Here is a 16,323-nt window from a genome sequence, read left to right as displayed (position 1 = left end):
AGTCCTGCCTTTCTTTCTCCCTTTTTCCCATCTCTTTCCTCTCCTCTTCTCCCTTTCTGTTCCTCCCTTCCTTCATCTAATTCTCCTCTTCCCCCTTTCCATTCTCTTCTCTCCCTTTCTTCTGGCCACAGAGGCTTTTAATTCTGAGCCCTTTAAACCCCACCCCATCCTCCAAGCCAGGCAAAACGCCTGTGCAGCTTGAAAAGGGCCCTGGAGCAACATTTCCTCCACCTCCACTGGAACCAGGGCCAAAGCAGAAGCCGCCCCCATCCCACTGCAGACCTGGACCAAGAAGCATTCAGAAGTACCCCTGGCCCAGTAGCCCGGGCACCTCAGACTGCCTATTCGACTCTACTATCCTCCACTCCATCTCTAGACTCTAAGCTGCTTGTGGGCAGGGAGTGTGTCTGTTATATTGTTAGAGTGGACTCTTCCAAATCCTTAGTACAGTTCTCTGCATCCAGTAAGTGCTCAATAAATACGATTACTGCAGAGCATTCTGGGGTTGCCCCGGGTCAGAATATTTGGTCCCAGGCTGGAGTTGGGTCTGCTCTGGCCAGGGGACTTACCCCTGACTGCCTTCCCTGAATCCACAGGGCAAGCCCAGAGCCCACAGGGATGGATAGAGTTGGACCACCTCCAGCCCCTACAACAATGCCCTAGCCTAAGAGCAGCCAGGGACCTCCCCCACCCCCGCCCAGTCAGTCAGTCAGTCTGTCAATCATATTTATTGAACACTTACTGTGTGCAGAGCACTGTACTAAGTGCTTGGGAGAGAACAGTATAACAATAAACAGACACATTCCCTTCCCGCAAGGAGCTAAAGGCCTCAACCCAGGTTTAAAATTGCACGCTTCCGTCCCCACTCGGGTCCAACGTTTGCTATCATAAACTGCATATTGTCAGCGGAACTTGAGCAAAATTAGTTAGTTCCTTTTTTCTGAAGCTTAATCAGCCAACTGTTTATGACATCCCTAAAAGAGACTATTTCAGATATTCATTCATTCATTAGTATTTATTGAGTGCTTACTTTGTGTAGAGAACTGTACTAAGCACTTAGAATGTACAATTCGGCAACAGATAGAGACAATTCATTCATTCATTCAATAGTATTTATTGAGCGCTTACTATGTGCAGAGCACTGTACTAAGCGCTTGGAATGAACAAGTCGGCAACAATCCATGCCCAATGATGGACTCACAGTCTAAATGAGGGAGATAGACAGCAAAGCAAAACTGAACAAAACAAAAACAAAACAACATCATCAAGATAAGTAGAATCAAGGGGATATACACCTCATTAACAAAATAAATAGGGTAATAAATAATATATACAAATGAGCACAGTGTTGAGGGGAGGGGAAGAGGGAGGAGCAGAGGGAAAGAGGGGGCTCAGTCTGGGAAGGCCTCTTGGAGGAGGTGAGTCCTCAGTAGGGCTTTGAAGAGAGGAAGAGAGTTAGTTTGGCAGACGTGAGGAGGGAGGGCATTCCAGGACAGTGGTAGGACGTGGGCCAGGGTCGACAGTAGGATAGGCGTGACCGGGGGACAGTGAGGAGGTGAGCGGCAGAGAAGCGGAGTATACGGGGTGGTTAGTAGAAAGAGAGAAGGAAGGTGAGGTAGGAGGGGGGAAGGTGATGGACAGCTTTGAAGCCAAGAGTGAGAAGTTTTTTGTTTCGTGCGAAGGTCAATAGGCAACCACTGGAGGTTTTTGAGGAGGGGAGTGACATGTCCAGAGCGTTTCTGTAGGAAGATGATTCCGGGCAGTGGAATGAAGAATAGACTGGAGTGGGGAGAGACAGGAGGAATGGAGATCCGAGAGTAGGTACAATAATCCAGTTGGGATATTATGAGAGCTTGTACAAGCACGATAGCCATTTGGATGGAGAGGAATGAGCCCAACTTGGCGATACTGAAAGGTGAGACCGGCAGGTGTCGGTGACAGATTGGATGTGTGGGGTAAATGAGAGAGCTGAGTCAAGGACGACACCAAGGTTGCAGGTCTGTGAGACAGGAAGGATGGTCGTGCCATCCACAGTGACAGGGAAGTCAGGGAGAGGACAGGGTTTGGGAGGGAAGCTAAGGAGCCCAGTTTTAGACATGTTGAGTTTTAGGTGGCGAGCAGACATCCAGGTGGAGAGGTCCTGGAGGCAGGAGGAGATACGAGCCTGGAGGGAGGAGGAGAGAACAGGGGAGGAGATGTAGATTAGGGTGTGATCTGCATAGAGATGATAGTTGAAGCCGTGGGAGTGAATGAGTTCACCAAGGGAGTGAGTATAGATGGAGAACAGAAGAGGGCCAAGAACTGACCCTTGAGGAACCCCTACAGTTAGTGGACGGGAGGGGGAGGAGGAGCTCATGAAGGAGCCCAAGAATGAATGGCCAGAAAGATAAGAGGAGAACCTGGAGAGGAGGGAGTCCGTGAAGCCAAGGTGAGATAAGGTGTGGAGAAGGGGATGGTCGACAGTGTCAAAGGCAGCTGAGAGGTCGAGGAGGATTAGGATAGAGTAAGAGCCATTGAATTTGGCAAGAAGGAGTAGTCTAGGGCAGACAACTACATAATTGGAAGACATCTTGCCAGTTGACACCTTTGCACCGGATATTTAGAGAGGGTTATGTCCATTATATGCAAAAACTTCAAAGGGAGCCGTTGGTCGGCAAAACTGGCGTCCGTCTAAAATGACTTTACTTAAAAGATGTATTTAAAGTTCTTGCGGGCCTCAGATGTTCATGCTGCACCTCTTGCTTGTTTGTCTCTCTAGTCAGTTAGGCAATCATATTTATTGCGTGCTTACTGTGTCCAAAGCACTGTACTAAGTGCATGAGAGAGTACGATGTAATAGTAAATGGAAACATTCCCTACCCCAGACAGAAAGCTTATCGTGGGTGGGGAACACGTCTGCTGTATTGTTCTGTCATACTCTTCCAAGCATTTAGTACAGTAAAGGCACACGGCAAGTGCTCAATAAATACGATTGATTGCATCACCGCCCCCAGTAGCCCTGTGAATAACTGGGACGACAGAGCAGCGCTAGTCGATTCCTTCTGCAGGTCCTCAGTCCCAAAGACTTTGGGATGCATCCCTCAGGGATGGGAATCTCCACCATCCTCCATTTCAATGGTATTTATGAGCATGTACAGTGTGCAGAGCAAAGTCAAACAATGGCAGCCAATGCATGGGAAGCCCTAAAGCCATTTGTTGCAGCCAGCTAAGATTATCTGCTCTTGGCTCTACAAGCTTCTTGGGAAGAAGCGTGAACGCCCTAAACAGCAAGAAGCAGCGTGGCCTAATGGATAGAGCACAGGCCTGGGAGTGAGAAGGACCTGGGTTCTAATCTTGGCTCCACCACTTGACCTTGGGCAAGTCACTTTATTTCTCTGGGTCTCAGTTCCCTCATTTATAAAATGGGGATGAAGACTGTGAGTTCTATGTGGGATAAGAACTGTTTCCAACCCAATTAGCTTGTATTTACCGCAGTGCTTAAAACAGGCACGTAGTAAGCACTTAACAAATACCAAAGTTATTAAAGACGAGGCTGTAATCCCCCGCCCCCGGAAAAGGATTTTAACGCTTGGCAGGACTTCTTCAGACTTACGGGATTTACAAGCCGCTAGGGGAGGGTCCCATCTCTGATCGCCCTGGCATTGGCTCTGGGGACTGCCCTCCAATGTGTAGCTGGTGTCACACTCCACAGTGATAGTATCTCCATATCTGTAACTCATTCCAAACTCCAGGCCCTTACTGACTCCATCCAGGGCCTCTGGGAGGGTACAGTTCACCTCTGAAATGGAGGGAAGGAGAAGAATGAGTGACATACAATGCAGTACCATCTTTTGGCTTCCCCCCAAAAGAGCAGACTCCCAGGTGAATTGGTTCCCTGATGACATCACGTGATATAGGACAATTTACATTCCCTGTGCATGCTTGTTTCCTCCTTACCCAGAGGCTGATACTGGTATCCTCTGGCTAATCGTTCAAGATGTCCATAGTAAACTCTTGGCTATGAGCGATCCAGAATCTCTCTAGTTCTTACATTTCCTGGAGGCTGGAGAAGGCCTCCTGTTCTCCTCAATCTCCTTTTCTCTGTTTTTTTTTCACTTTTTTTAAAATCCTGAAGACCATTAGTATTGCTCTCTCTCTCTCTCTCTCTCTCTCTGTTGAAGCCCGGATTTACTGACATTTTGGTCCTGAGAGATTGACTGAACACAATGTGTGTCTAATAAGTACCCTGGATTGAGAACTGTAGGAATTTTGGGGAGCCTGAGGGCCAGCCTACCCAGGGCCTGGAGGAAAGCAGAGACTGATAGAGAGGGCTTGGGGGAAAGAGACTCAAATTTCCTGCCCCGTATGAGGCAGAGCCCCTACGTCCTCAGAAGAGAGGTGGGGACAGCGGGCAGCAGCCTGGGGCCTCCACTCATTTTGGGGGGCATTTATGTGCACATCCTATGGACCCCCTTACCAAAACACTAACTCTTGAACCTACCTTCATTTTCTACAAAAGCAGCAGGACCTAGTGGAAAGAACATGGGTCTGGGTGCCAGAGGACCTGGGTTCTAATCCCAGCTCTACCTCTACTCTGCCATGTGATCTTGGGCAAGCCACTTCCTTTCTCTGCACTTCAGTTTCGTTTTTAAAATTGGGGTCTAATATCTGCTCTCCCTCCTACTTAGATTCTGAGTCCCCAGTGGGAGAGGAACTGTGTCCAACCTGATTAACTTGTATCTACCCCAGCGCTTAGAACAGCGCTTGACACAAAGTAGTCCATTTACAAATGCTATTATTATTATTATCATTAGAGGTAGTCCTACTCCTAATGGCCCGAGCAGAAGGAGTGAAGTACCTTTGCAGTAAGGGTCTGGACTGTCCCATGTTCCTTCAAATGTGCAAGAAATGGACTTCTCTCCGACCAAGAAGTAGCCTGGGTCACAGGTGTAGGCTACAGACATTCCAGGAAGAAAACGTTCCTTGTTCCTTCCAGTGTGCACTCCGTTGAGGATCTCCGGTGGAGGTGGACAGATCAAAGCTTGTTTCCAAAGAAGAAAGGACTTTTAATTAAGTACAAATCAATCAGTTGTATTTACTGAGAGCTTATTGTGCACAGACTACTATATTAAGCGGTTGAGGAACAGAGTTGGTAGACATGTCCCCTGCACAAACCAAAGCTCTAAGAAAATAAATAGACTTAACGGTCCGCCCGGTATCTTGGGAATGCAAGGTGACCTGAAGTCGAGAAGCAGTGTTGCCTAGTGGCTAGAGCATGGGCTGGGGAGTCAAGGGACCTGGGTTCTTATCCCCTCTCCTTCACTTTTCTTCTGGGTCACCTTGGGAAGTCACTTTACTTCCCTGCAGTCTCCCTCATCTGTAAAATGGGCATTAATTACAATTGAGAAGCAGCTTGGCTCAGTGGAAAGAGCCCGGGCTTGGGAGTCAAAGGTCATGGGTTCCCGGCTCTGCCACTTGTCAGCTGTGTGACTGTGGGCAAGTCACTTCACTTCTCTGTGTCTCAGTTACCTCATCTGGAAAATGGGGATTAAGACTGTGAGCCTCACATGGGACAACCTGATGACCCTGTATCTACCCCAGCACTTAGAACAGTGTTCTGCACATAGTAAGCGCTTAACAAATACCAACATTATTATTATTATTGTTATTATTATTAACACTGTGAACCCCACATGAGATATAAAATGTATGCAACTGTAACTACCCCCATTGCTTATGACAGTGTCTGGCACATAGTAAGCGCTTAAAAAATACCATTAAAAAAAAAAGACCGCAGCTGCAGACCACCAGTTCACAGTTCATCGTTTGGAAGTCTCTTATTGAACACAAAATCAGCAGCATTTGAGAACAGCCATGGGCACTGCTTACTTATAGCCAAAGAAGACTGTTTAGACTGGGACCCCATGTGGGATTTTCATTCATTCATTCATTCATTCATTCATTCATTCACATTTATTAAGCGCTTACTGTGTACCGAACACTGTACTAAGTGCTTGGGAAAGTACAGTACATCAGTAAACAGTGACATTCCCTGTACGCAACAAGCTTACAGTCTAGAGGGGAGGAGACATATATCAATACAAATAAATAAAATTATGGGGGCAGGGTGGAAGAGCAAAGGAAGCAAATCAGGACGATGCAGAGGGAGTGGGAGATGAAGATAAGTGGGACTTCACTAACTTCTAGCTACCCCAACACCAAGAACAGTGCTTGACACATGGTAAGCACTTAACAAAAGCCACAATTATTTAATTATTATTATTTATTAAGGAAGATGGACTACTCAATGAACAGCAGGCTGTAAATAGCTGTCCCGTGATATATTTTTCTGTTTTTTCCCCCACTGCACTTGGATCTGTGATCCACCTTCAGCCCAGAGCACTTATGTATATATCTATAAATTATCTATATTAACATCTGTTTCCCCCTCTAGACTATAAGCTCATTGTGGGCAGGGAACGTCTACCTATTCTGTATATTGGTAATCTCCTGAGCGCTTAGTACTGTACTTTGAATGCAGTAAGCGCTCAATAAATACCACTGATGGATTGATTGAATGATTGATTAGAGCCAGAGCAATCTGGGGAATTGCTCCAGAGGGGTCCCTTATTGTGAGTGTCACTTAGGAAAACCTGTCACAACTACAAGGGCATTGAGTTGAAACAACTCGGTGCTCATTACAAATGAGTATTCAGCAGACAGCCGATGATAGAGCAGAGAGTTAAAAGAAAAAATGAATATAAACTCAACTGTCACAGCAGAGTCCAGGTTATTTCAGTTTAGGGGGCACCACCAATTTTGATATAGATTTGCTCAGCACACTCATTAGGGAGTAAGAAAATAGCCAGGCAGGATGTAGAAAAGCACTGTGACTTAGTGGAGAGAGAAAAGACCCGGAGGTCAGAAGACATGGGCTCTAATCCTGACTCTACCACTTGCCTGATGTGTGATCTTGGACAAGAGACTTCACTTCTCTGGGCTTCAGTTTCCTTACATGTAAAATGGGGATTTACTACCCATTTTATTTCCCTTCTCTTTAGACTGGGAGCCCAAGGTGGGAGAGGGACTGTGTACAACTGTGTCCAACCAAGACAATCCAAGATTTGTCTTGGATCTACCCTAGGGCTTAGTATGGTGCTTGACACATAGTGAGCCCTCGACAAATACCATAAATAGTAGAAGAGAAGACCCTCTTTTAAAACTCTCTGATGTTTTCTCACCTTAGTCCCTTTCCTGATATATCCCAGATGGGCTCAGATGCAGAATCAATCAATCAATCGATCAATGGTATTTATTGAGCACCTACTGTGTGCAGAGCACCATATTAAGGGCTTGGGAGAGGTCAACATAACCAAGCTGGTAGACATGTTCCCTTCTCACAGCGAGCTCACAGTCTAGAGGGGACACTTGATTCTTCGGTCCTGTACTAAATCCTTCCTCTCTCTGCATCCAAGAATCCAGTGGTCACAATCTTCAGGTTCCTCAGTTGCAGAAATGGGGATTCAATAACTGTTCTCCCTCCTACTTAGACTGTGAGCTCCACATGAGACAGGGGCTGTGTCCAACCTGATTTTCTTGTATCTACCCCAGCACTTAGAACACTGCTTGACACATAATACAAGAAGCAGTGTGGCTCAGTGGAAAGAGCCCGGGATGGGGAATCAGAGGTCATGGGTTCAAATCCCGGCTCTGCCGCTTGTCAGCTGTGTGACTGTGGGCAAGTCACTTAACTTCTCTGTGCCTCAGTTACCTCATCTGTAAAATGGGGATTAAGACCGTGAGCCCCACATGGGATAACCTGATCACCTTGTATCCTCCCCAGCACTTAGAATGGTACTTTGCACATAGTAAGTACTTAACAAATGCCATCATCATCATCATCATCATAATAAGCGCTTAACAAATACCATAAAAAAAATCCAATAACAAGCCTTACCCTTCCTGATGCAGCGTGGCAGCTCAGGAACCCAGGTGTTATTGGCAAGACACTGAATTAAGCGACTGCCTTTCATGAAGAAGCCAGAATTGCAGGCAAACACTACAGCATCATTAAGGGTGTATCGGAAAGCAGCTCCGGATACTTTGTGCCCATTCTGGACTTGAGGGTCCGGGCACTGGGATTTGACAAGGGATCGTATGCACTGGGGTGGGGGGCTGCTCCAGACCCCATTCTTCTCATCGTCGCTAATACAGCGGATGTGCCTCTCTCCCTGGAGCTGGAATTCCTCCTCCCTTCTGCGTCCCCAACCGCATTTATAAGATATTTCCGTTCCGTAAGGAAAGTTGTTCAAATCGCTGCCGGTGTGCATCCCAAAGAGGATTTCTGGAGGTGGCTGACAAAAAATAGCTGGAAAAAATATTAAGAGAGATTTTGGACATTATATGTGAACTTTCCAAGTAAACCTTTGCCTTCACGGGAATTTGAAAGGGAAACTAAGAAAGTAGATGTACTTGAACATTCGTATTGATTATCTGTTTTTGAAATTGGCTAAATCCTGGCTTGTTGTTGAAGGACGGTAGGGAGATTGGCTGATTGAGTCATTTTCTAAAATCCCCACTCTTCCAAAGACCTGCCCTCAAATCCAACCACCCCCTGGACTTTAAAGAGATATATTTCCAGCCTGAAAAAGACTGGTAGAAAGCAGGTCTATTAAAGACTGGTAGAAAGCAGGTCTTTTAAAGCCAATAAGAAAGAAAAACAGCCCGTTGTCCTAGTTACTTATCCCACTTACCTTTACAAACTGGAAACTTTTTAAACCAGACATCAGTGCCTTCTTCAGACCTGCACTGCCTGTAACTGTATCCGGATAAATAGTACCTAGAAGAGAAAGATGTGTTTATCTCTCAGGTAAAATGGAACACCCACTTCTGTAGACTGGCAGCTCCTTGTGGGCAGGGATCGTGCCTACCAACTCTACTGTGGTGTACTTCCCTGAGCATCTCGAACAATGCTCTGCACACAGTACGGGCTCAAAAAACACCATTGATTGATTGGGAAGCAGCATGGCCTAGTGGATAGAGCATGGCCCTGGGAGTCAGAAGGATCTGGATTCTAATCCTGGTTCTGCTACTTGTCAGCTGTGTGATCTTGGGCAAGTCAGTTAAATTCTCTGGCCCTCAGTTACCTAATCTGTAAAATGGGGATTAAGACTGTGAGCTCAAAGGGGAACATGGACTGAGTCCAATTTAATTAGCTTGTATTTATCCCAGGGCTTAAAACAGTACTTGACACATAGTAAGTGCTTAACAAATACTATCATTATTATTATTATTATTATTATTATTATTACTGCAGAGAAGACTCATCACATTTCAGCACAAGAAACAATACAGCCAAGAGACTAGCAGGATCCCAACTCTACTCTAAGGTAACATTGCCCTCCCCACCTACAAAGCCTTATTGAAGGCATGTCTCCTTCAGGAGGCCTTCCCTGACAAAGCCCTCCTTTTCCTCTTCTCCCACTCCCTTCTGCTTTGTCTTGACTTGCTCCCTTCGTTCTTCCCCACTCCCAGCCCCAAGCACTCATATACATATTTGTAATTTATTTGTTTATATTAATGTCTGTCTACTTCTTCTAGACTTTAAGCTCGTTGTGGGCAGGGAATGTGTCTGTTTCTTGGTGTACTGCACTCTCCCAAGCACCTAGTACAGTGCTCTGCATACAGTGAGCAATCAATAAATATGATCAAATGAATGAGCACTGCTATTTGCCCTGCAGTGTTGCTCCATGGATCTGCATATTCCCAGGGAGGAAGACCATAAGTGATCTTGGCAGGAAGCTACCATACAGGGCTCACAGGTCATGAAACAGTGTGGCCTAATGGAAAGAGCATGGGCCTGGGAGGCAGAAGGACCTGAGTTCTCATCACAGCTCCTCCACTTGCCTGCTGTTTGACCTCGGGTAAGTCATTTAACTTCTCTGTTCCTCTGTTGCCTCATCAGTAAAATGGGGATTAAATCTCAATTGATCACTTAGTATGGTCCTCTCCATACAGTAAGCACTCAATAAATTCCACTGATGATAATACTCCAAACACTGCTTGGAGCAGTGTAAGCCCTTGACAGGTATTATTATTTTTATTGTTATTACTATTATTATCATCATCATCCTCATCATCATTATTATATTCTTATCATTATTCATTCATTCATTCAATAGTATTTATTGAGCGCTTACTATGTGCAGAGCACTGTACTAAGCACTTGGGATGAACAAGTCGGCAACAGATAGAGACAGTCCCTGCCGTTTGACGGGCTTACAGTCTAATCGGGGGAGACGGACAGACAAGAACAATGGCAATAAATAGAGTCGAGGGGAAGAACATCTCGTAAAAACAATGGCAACTAAATAGAATCAAGGCGATGTACAATTCATTAACAAAATAAATAGGGTAATGAAAATATGTACAGTTGAGCGGACGAGTACATAGCTGTGGGATGGGGAGGGAGAGGTGGAGGAGCAGAGGGAAAAGGGGAAAAAGAGGGTTAAGCTGCGGAGAGGTAAAGGGGGGGTGGCAGAGGGAGTAGAGGGAGAAGAGGAGCTCAGTCTGGGAAGGCCTCTTGGAAGAGGTGAGTTTTAAGTAGGGTTTTGAAGAGGGAAAGAGAATCAGTTTGGCGGAGGTGAGGAGGGAGGGCGTTCCGGGACCGCGGGATGACGTGACCCGGGGGTCGACGGCGGGATAGGCGAGACCGAGGGACGGTGAGGAGGTGGGCGGCAGAGGAGCGTAGTGTGCGGGGTGGGCGGTAGAACGAGAGAAGGGAGGAGAGGTAGGAAGGGGCAAGGTGATGGAGAGCCTTGAAGCCTAGAGTGAGGAGTTTTTGTTTGGAGCGGAGGTTGATAGGCAACCACTGGAGTTGTTTAAGAAGGGGAGTGACATGCCCAGATCGTTTCTGCAGGAAGATGAGCCGGGCAGCGGAGTGAAGGGCAGCCATCATTATGTAATGGCATGTTAAGCGCTCACTATGTGCCAGGCATTATACTAACTGCTGGGGTAGATATAAGCTAACCATGTTGGACACAGTCTGTGTCATTCATTCACTCATTCAACTGTATTTATTGAGCACTTACTGTGTGAAAAGCACTATACTAAGTGCTTGGGAGAGTATAGTACAAGAGTAAACAGACACACTTCCTGCCCACAACGAGCTTACAGTCTGGAGGGGGAGACAGACATTAATAGAAACAAAGTTCACATATGAACATAAGAGCTGTGAGGCTGGGAGGAGAGGATGAACAAAGGGAGCAAGTCAGGGTGATGCAGAAGGGAGTGGGAGAAGAGGAAAGGTGGCTTAGTCAGGGAAGGCCTTTTGGAGGAGATGTGCCTTTAATAAGACTTTGAAAGTGGGTGGGGGGAGAGTAATTGTCAGATTTGAGGAGGGAGGGTGTTCCAGGCCAGAAGGAGGATGTGGGTGAGGAGCCGGTGACAAGATAGATGAAATCAAGGTACAGCAAGAAGGTTAGCATTAGAGGAGCAGAGTGTGCGGACTGGGTTGGAGTAGGAGAGTAGCGAGGTGAGGTAGGAGGGGGCAAGGTGACTGAGTGCTTTAAAGCCAAAGGTGAGGAGATTTTGTTTGATGCAGAGGTGGATGGGCAACCACTGGAATTTCAGTGAGTTTCACATGGGGCTCACAGTCTTAATCCCTATTATTCAGATGAGGGAATTGAGGCACAGAGAAGTGAAGTGAGTTGCCCACGATCACACAACAGACAAGTAGCGGAGCTGGGATTAGAGCCCAGGTACTTTTGACTCCCAGCCTCATGCTCTCTTCTCTAGGCCACTTTGCTTCTCAATTAGTGAAGAGTAATAAATCGCAGACTCCCGTCAGACGAGCTCACACCACACTTACCCCTCTTGACATGTAGCATTAATAGTCAGCACAACTTGGGCACTGGGAGCCTCTGTAAGGACATCTCCAGTGAGTTCACACAACGACTCTAGAAGAAGAAACCCGGGATAAATGGCCAGACAGTGAACTGCAGAGCCGAAAGGACACAATGGACGGCAATGGAATGCTAAATACCTTCACACTGTGGGGCGGCAGGACTCCAAATTCCCAAAGGTGTACAGTGGAGAGTCTTATTGCCCATTAACGCGAAGCCAGGATCACAGCTGTAGTCTACAGAGACCCCGGGGACAACGAGGCCCTCATCCCTGCCTGTGTGCCGCCCGTAAAGAATCGTGGGAGGAGGCTGGCATTCTGAAAAGAAAAGATTCCAAACAAATGTGATGAGAAAATGAAGTTCTATTGGGATGGTCAGCCCACCTGAACTTCAGGACACCTCCAGGCAAAATATTTCTCTGGAGAGTTTCAGAGGACCTGGGTTCCAATCCTGAATCTGTCACTTAACTTCTCTGTTACTCAGTTTCCTCAACTGTAAAATGGGGACAATTGTGCTCCCTCCTACTTAGACTATGCACCCCCATTTGCAACAGAGACTCTGACAGACTTGGTTAACTCGTATCTACCCCAGTGTATGACATACAATAAGCACTTATCAAATACCATTAAAATAAAAAAATGGACTTTTCTCTTCCCCATCTCAGTGAATCTGATTTTAGTGATGCTGAAAATGACATTTCTTTTAATTTGCTTAGTCCTATGTTTCCCATTGCCAAATATGTTAGTGTTGGCACAATCCTGTCAATAAGGAACTAGTGTCTAGGGCCTGTCTAAAACGAAGGCTCAATAAGTTTAAAATAAGAGGACTAACAGAATGAGAAACTCCAGTTATCCCACTGTCTGTTTCCTCCGCTGCTTCAGTTTCCCAGTAGGAAGGTGACCAACAGACTCACACTCACCCTTCTCACAGGTTGGCAAGGCCGGACCCCAGGTGTTGTCGGGTTGGCATCGGATACGTTGGCCACCCTTCAAGGTGAAACCGGGATTGCAGCCGATCAGCACGGTGTCGTTGTATGAATAAAAGGGTTCCGGCCAAGACAGCAATTTCCCATTTGGGATCTGTGGGCTCCCGCATCGAACGGTCAGAGTAGAAAGCTCGCACAGAGGAGCAAAATTATTCCAGAATCCCGTCCCCTCTCCGTCACTGATACAGCGGATGGTCCGCTCTCCGACGAGCTGGAATGTCACTCCTCTCTCAGGGCTGCGGTTACATTCGTAAGTCACTTCCGTTCCATAAGGATAAACTCCCGAGGGTGTGCCTGAAGGTCTCCCATTGGGGGTCACGGGTGGTGGTGGGCAGAAGGTTTCTGGAGTAAAACAAGGTGATGAAGGAACATAGAGCCAACCATAGCAAACCCATACGTATCCTAATCCTCCGTGAAAGCCCCAAAGAGGAGTTGGGATAAAGGAGCTGCTGAATCCTTGCGCAAATTCTAAAATAAGTTTGAAATTATGATATGAAATGGTATTGTCATTCGAGTTCATTTTTGTAATCCTGCTACTCTAAAGATTTTTTCATTCAGTCATTCATTCAAATGTATTTACTGAGTACTTACCGTGTGCAAAGCACTGTACTAAGCACCTGGGGAAATAGAACAATAAACAGATACATCCCCTTCCCACAACGAGCTTACAGTCTCCATCACTCTTCATTTGCGTGACATTTGAATTGGTAATGGTACAAAGCAAGGTAAACGGAACTATATGTTGATCTGTAGGAGGACAAATATTAAGGAGCAAAATAGAGGAACAGGTCTTCATAGAGTGAAATGTGGATGGAGGTTTTACATGATGGGGAGAGATATGGAGCCAAAGAGCATTTAAAGGACGTGGCGAATCTGTATTTTATGGCAAAGGGAGTCAAATAGTAAATGCCAGAATAATGATGAAGATGAATTATGATGGTGACTTCCAAAAAGTGAACGAGACTACAATAAAGAGATTTGAGAATAGCTGGAAAAGGAGAAGTTGTCAGTGTTAGCTGGAAAAGCGGAAAGACTGGCAGGTGGGCTTTTTCCAGGAAAAATGGATGAAGGGGCAGAAAGATGGCCTGGGAGAAGTGGGTGGGATTGTCCAGTTTCCTCATTGGATATCCTTGGAAATCCATGGGCCATCTCTGTTGGTCTGTACTGGGCTGCAAGTGATCCAGAGTCGGTGGTAGGCAGGACTTTCCAGAACTGATGCAAAAGATCCAGAGTGTGACAATATCAGGGATACTCACGTTCACAGACCGGGACCTCATGGGACCAGACGGCGCTCCCTGCACGAACCACGCACTCACTAGAGGGCTCACCGATTAAGTGGTACCTACGGACAGAGGGGGTTGTCCTCGGTGACCTCCCACTGCTCCCCTCTGAGACCCGCATGTACTCAGAGGGTACAGTTCCCAACACAGACAATCACAGAATGACATACAACGCGTACAGTCAGCACCAGCTGACCTATTGCCTTGGGCGTATAAGGATGGCCCCAATCAAGCCCTCACAGCTTCCCTGAAAGGGAGCGGGCTGTGAGGTTAATTAGAACATTCATTGAGTGGGGCCCTTCGTTCTTGGAGCAAAGGGATAGATCACGGGGCCCCTTTCAGTCTGTTTCATCCCTCACTCACCCCTCATCACAAGCAAAGGTAACGGTCTCTCCGACCTGGAGACTTGGTGGCCTTTTCACCTGGCCATTGGGCAGTTCTGCTAGACCTTCACAAGATGCCTCTATGGGAAGAATGAGTGGGGGAGAGAGAGAGTGCTGTACTCAGGGTTTCCTCAGAGGCCAAGAGCACACGACTAGGCCCGCAACCGCAAGCACCTGTGCACTGTGGGACTGCAGGACTCCAGGTTCCCTGGGACGAGCAGCGGATGGACCCATTTCCCACAAGTAAGTATCCAGGATCACAGCTGTAGTTTACCGACACCCCGGGGGCAAAGCTGTCCATCGCCCCGCCGGTGTGCCGCCCATGCGGTATGCTCGGAGGCGGCTGACAATCTGTGGAAAAAGCGTCCCATGGAAACCAGACAGGTGGACTCTGCAATTCTAGCTAGAAAGAACCTGGAATTCTCTTTTCCAGGGGAAGAAGATGGCTGTCCACAAAGTCAAGGATGGACTCTGCTGCTTCCTGATCAAAGCACACTTCTCCAAAACTAGGAATTTTAAACAGCTCTTCTCCCACTGAAGAAGAGATATTCCTCAGATCCTCTGGGTAACCTGGCACCTTCAAAGACGGCATACATCGTCCCTCCTTTTATATGATGGGTGGGGTCCTCCTGAGATCATCTATCCAATCCCTCGGTCTGGTGGTTCTAGTCTTACCCAAACACATGGGGTCCTTCCAAGACCTCCAAGGAAGGATATTCCATGCACTCCTTCTCAAAGACTACCCTTTTGACTAGCAGGAAATATTTCATTTGGCTCATCAAAAGACAAATTGCAGAAATGTCACCCATCTAGGTTCCCTCCCCACAATCTCTCTGGGCTACGAGACCAATGGCTGAGACGTCTGCTTCCTCCCCGACCACTCACCCTTCTCACAGGTCGGCACAGCGGGATCCCAGCTGTTATTGGCTTGGCAGCGGATCTGCCCGACTCCCGTTAACGTGAAACCCAATTCACAGAAGATCTTCACCGTCTCATTGTAGGAATAAGTGGGTTTCCACCCTTCTTCCGGATAGCCATTGGGGACCTGGGGTCTCTGGCAGCGGACAGCAGCGGTGGACAGCTCACACCGAGGGGCAGTTCCATTCCAGACTCCCATCCCCTCTCTGTCCCTGATGCAGCGGATGGTTCGCTCTCCGACAAGGTTGAACGTCACTCCTCTCTCGGGGCTGCGGTCACATTCGTAAATGACTTCCATTCCATGAGGAAAATCTCCGGAATGACTGCCCAAGTGTCTCCCATTGGGGATAGCAGGGGGTGGAGGGCAGAGGATCTCTGGAGAGAAGACAGAAACTGACCACTTGACTTTGGGATGATCCAGCCAATCCCTGAGCCTACTCACCTGTAGCGAAGACTCAGACGTGTCACTTGTATGGCCGTAACTTATGGCTGTTAAGGAGAGGATGAGCAGATGGATCCCATGGAATTGAGGAAGGCTCCATGGAAGAAGTTGAAGTTTTGAAGTAGGAAGAAAGGATTGAAAAGGGAAGACCACAATGAAAGGTAAAGTATTCCCAGATGGGGAAGCAACAGTAGGAAAACTTCCGTCACTGAGATATGGAAAATGATTGAAGAAAATGGCGATGAGTTTACCAGGGTAAGACTGGTGAGACAGCAGGAGTCAAAAGAGGATGGTGAAAATGAATGAGGCTGAGGTTTTCATTTTATCTCAGTGGATGACCATGAGTCGTCTCTGTGGATCTGCAATGGTTTTCAACTCATCGACATTCGGAGCCTAGAAGCCTTTTCAGAACTAAGGGAAAAGTGCTGAAGAG

General features: G+C 47.0%; 1 protein-coding gene across 1 annotated transcript in view; it reads right to left on the bottom strand.

Moving 5' to 3' along the window:
• The window catches only part of LOC100084581 (complement receptor type 1-like), a 61,967-nt gene that overhangs the window by 6,582 nt on the left and 39,062 nt on the right, over window positions 1-16,323 (bottom strand). Inside the window, exons 25-35 of the mRNA XM_039912742.1 lie at window positions 15,416-15,823; window positions 14,705-14,881; window positions 14,511-14,610; window positions 14,124-14,209; window positions 12,802-13,209; window positions 12,023-12,199; window positions 11,849-11,936; window positions 8,733-8,818; window positions 7,937-8,347; window positions 4,838-5,020; window positions 3,593-3,778 (exon numbers count right to left, since the gene is read on the bottom strand). Coding sequence (XP_039768676.1) covers window positions 3,593-3,778; window positions 4,838-5,020; window positions 7,937-8,347; window positions 8,733-8,818; window positions 11,849-11,936; window positions 12,023-12,199; window positions 12,802-13,209; window positions 14,124-14,209; window positions 14,511-14,610; window positions 14,705-14,881; window positions 15,416-15,823 — 2,310 coding nt within the window. The remainder of the gene's footprint in view (window positions 1-3,592; window positions 3,779-4,837; window positions 5,021-7,936; window positions 8,348-8,732; window positions 8,819-11,848; window positions 11,937-12,022; window positions 12,200-12,801; window positions 13,210-14,123; window positions 14,210-14,510; window positions 14,611-14,704; window positions 14,882-15,415; window positions 15,824-16,323) is intronic.

This window comes from Ornithorhynchus anatinus, chromosome 7, assembly GCF_004115215.2.
Source record: "Ornithorhynchus anatinus isolate Pmale09 chromosome 7, mOrnAna1.pri.v4, whole genome shotgun sequence".
NCBI classification, from domain to species: Eukaryota; Metazoa; Chordata; class Mammalia; order Monotremata; family Ornithorhynchidae; genus Ornithorhynchus; species Ornithorhynchus anatinus.
Note: the sequence above shows the minus strand (reverse complement) of the source record. Positions and strands in the feature narration are given on the sequence as shown.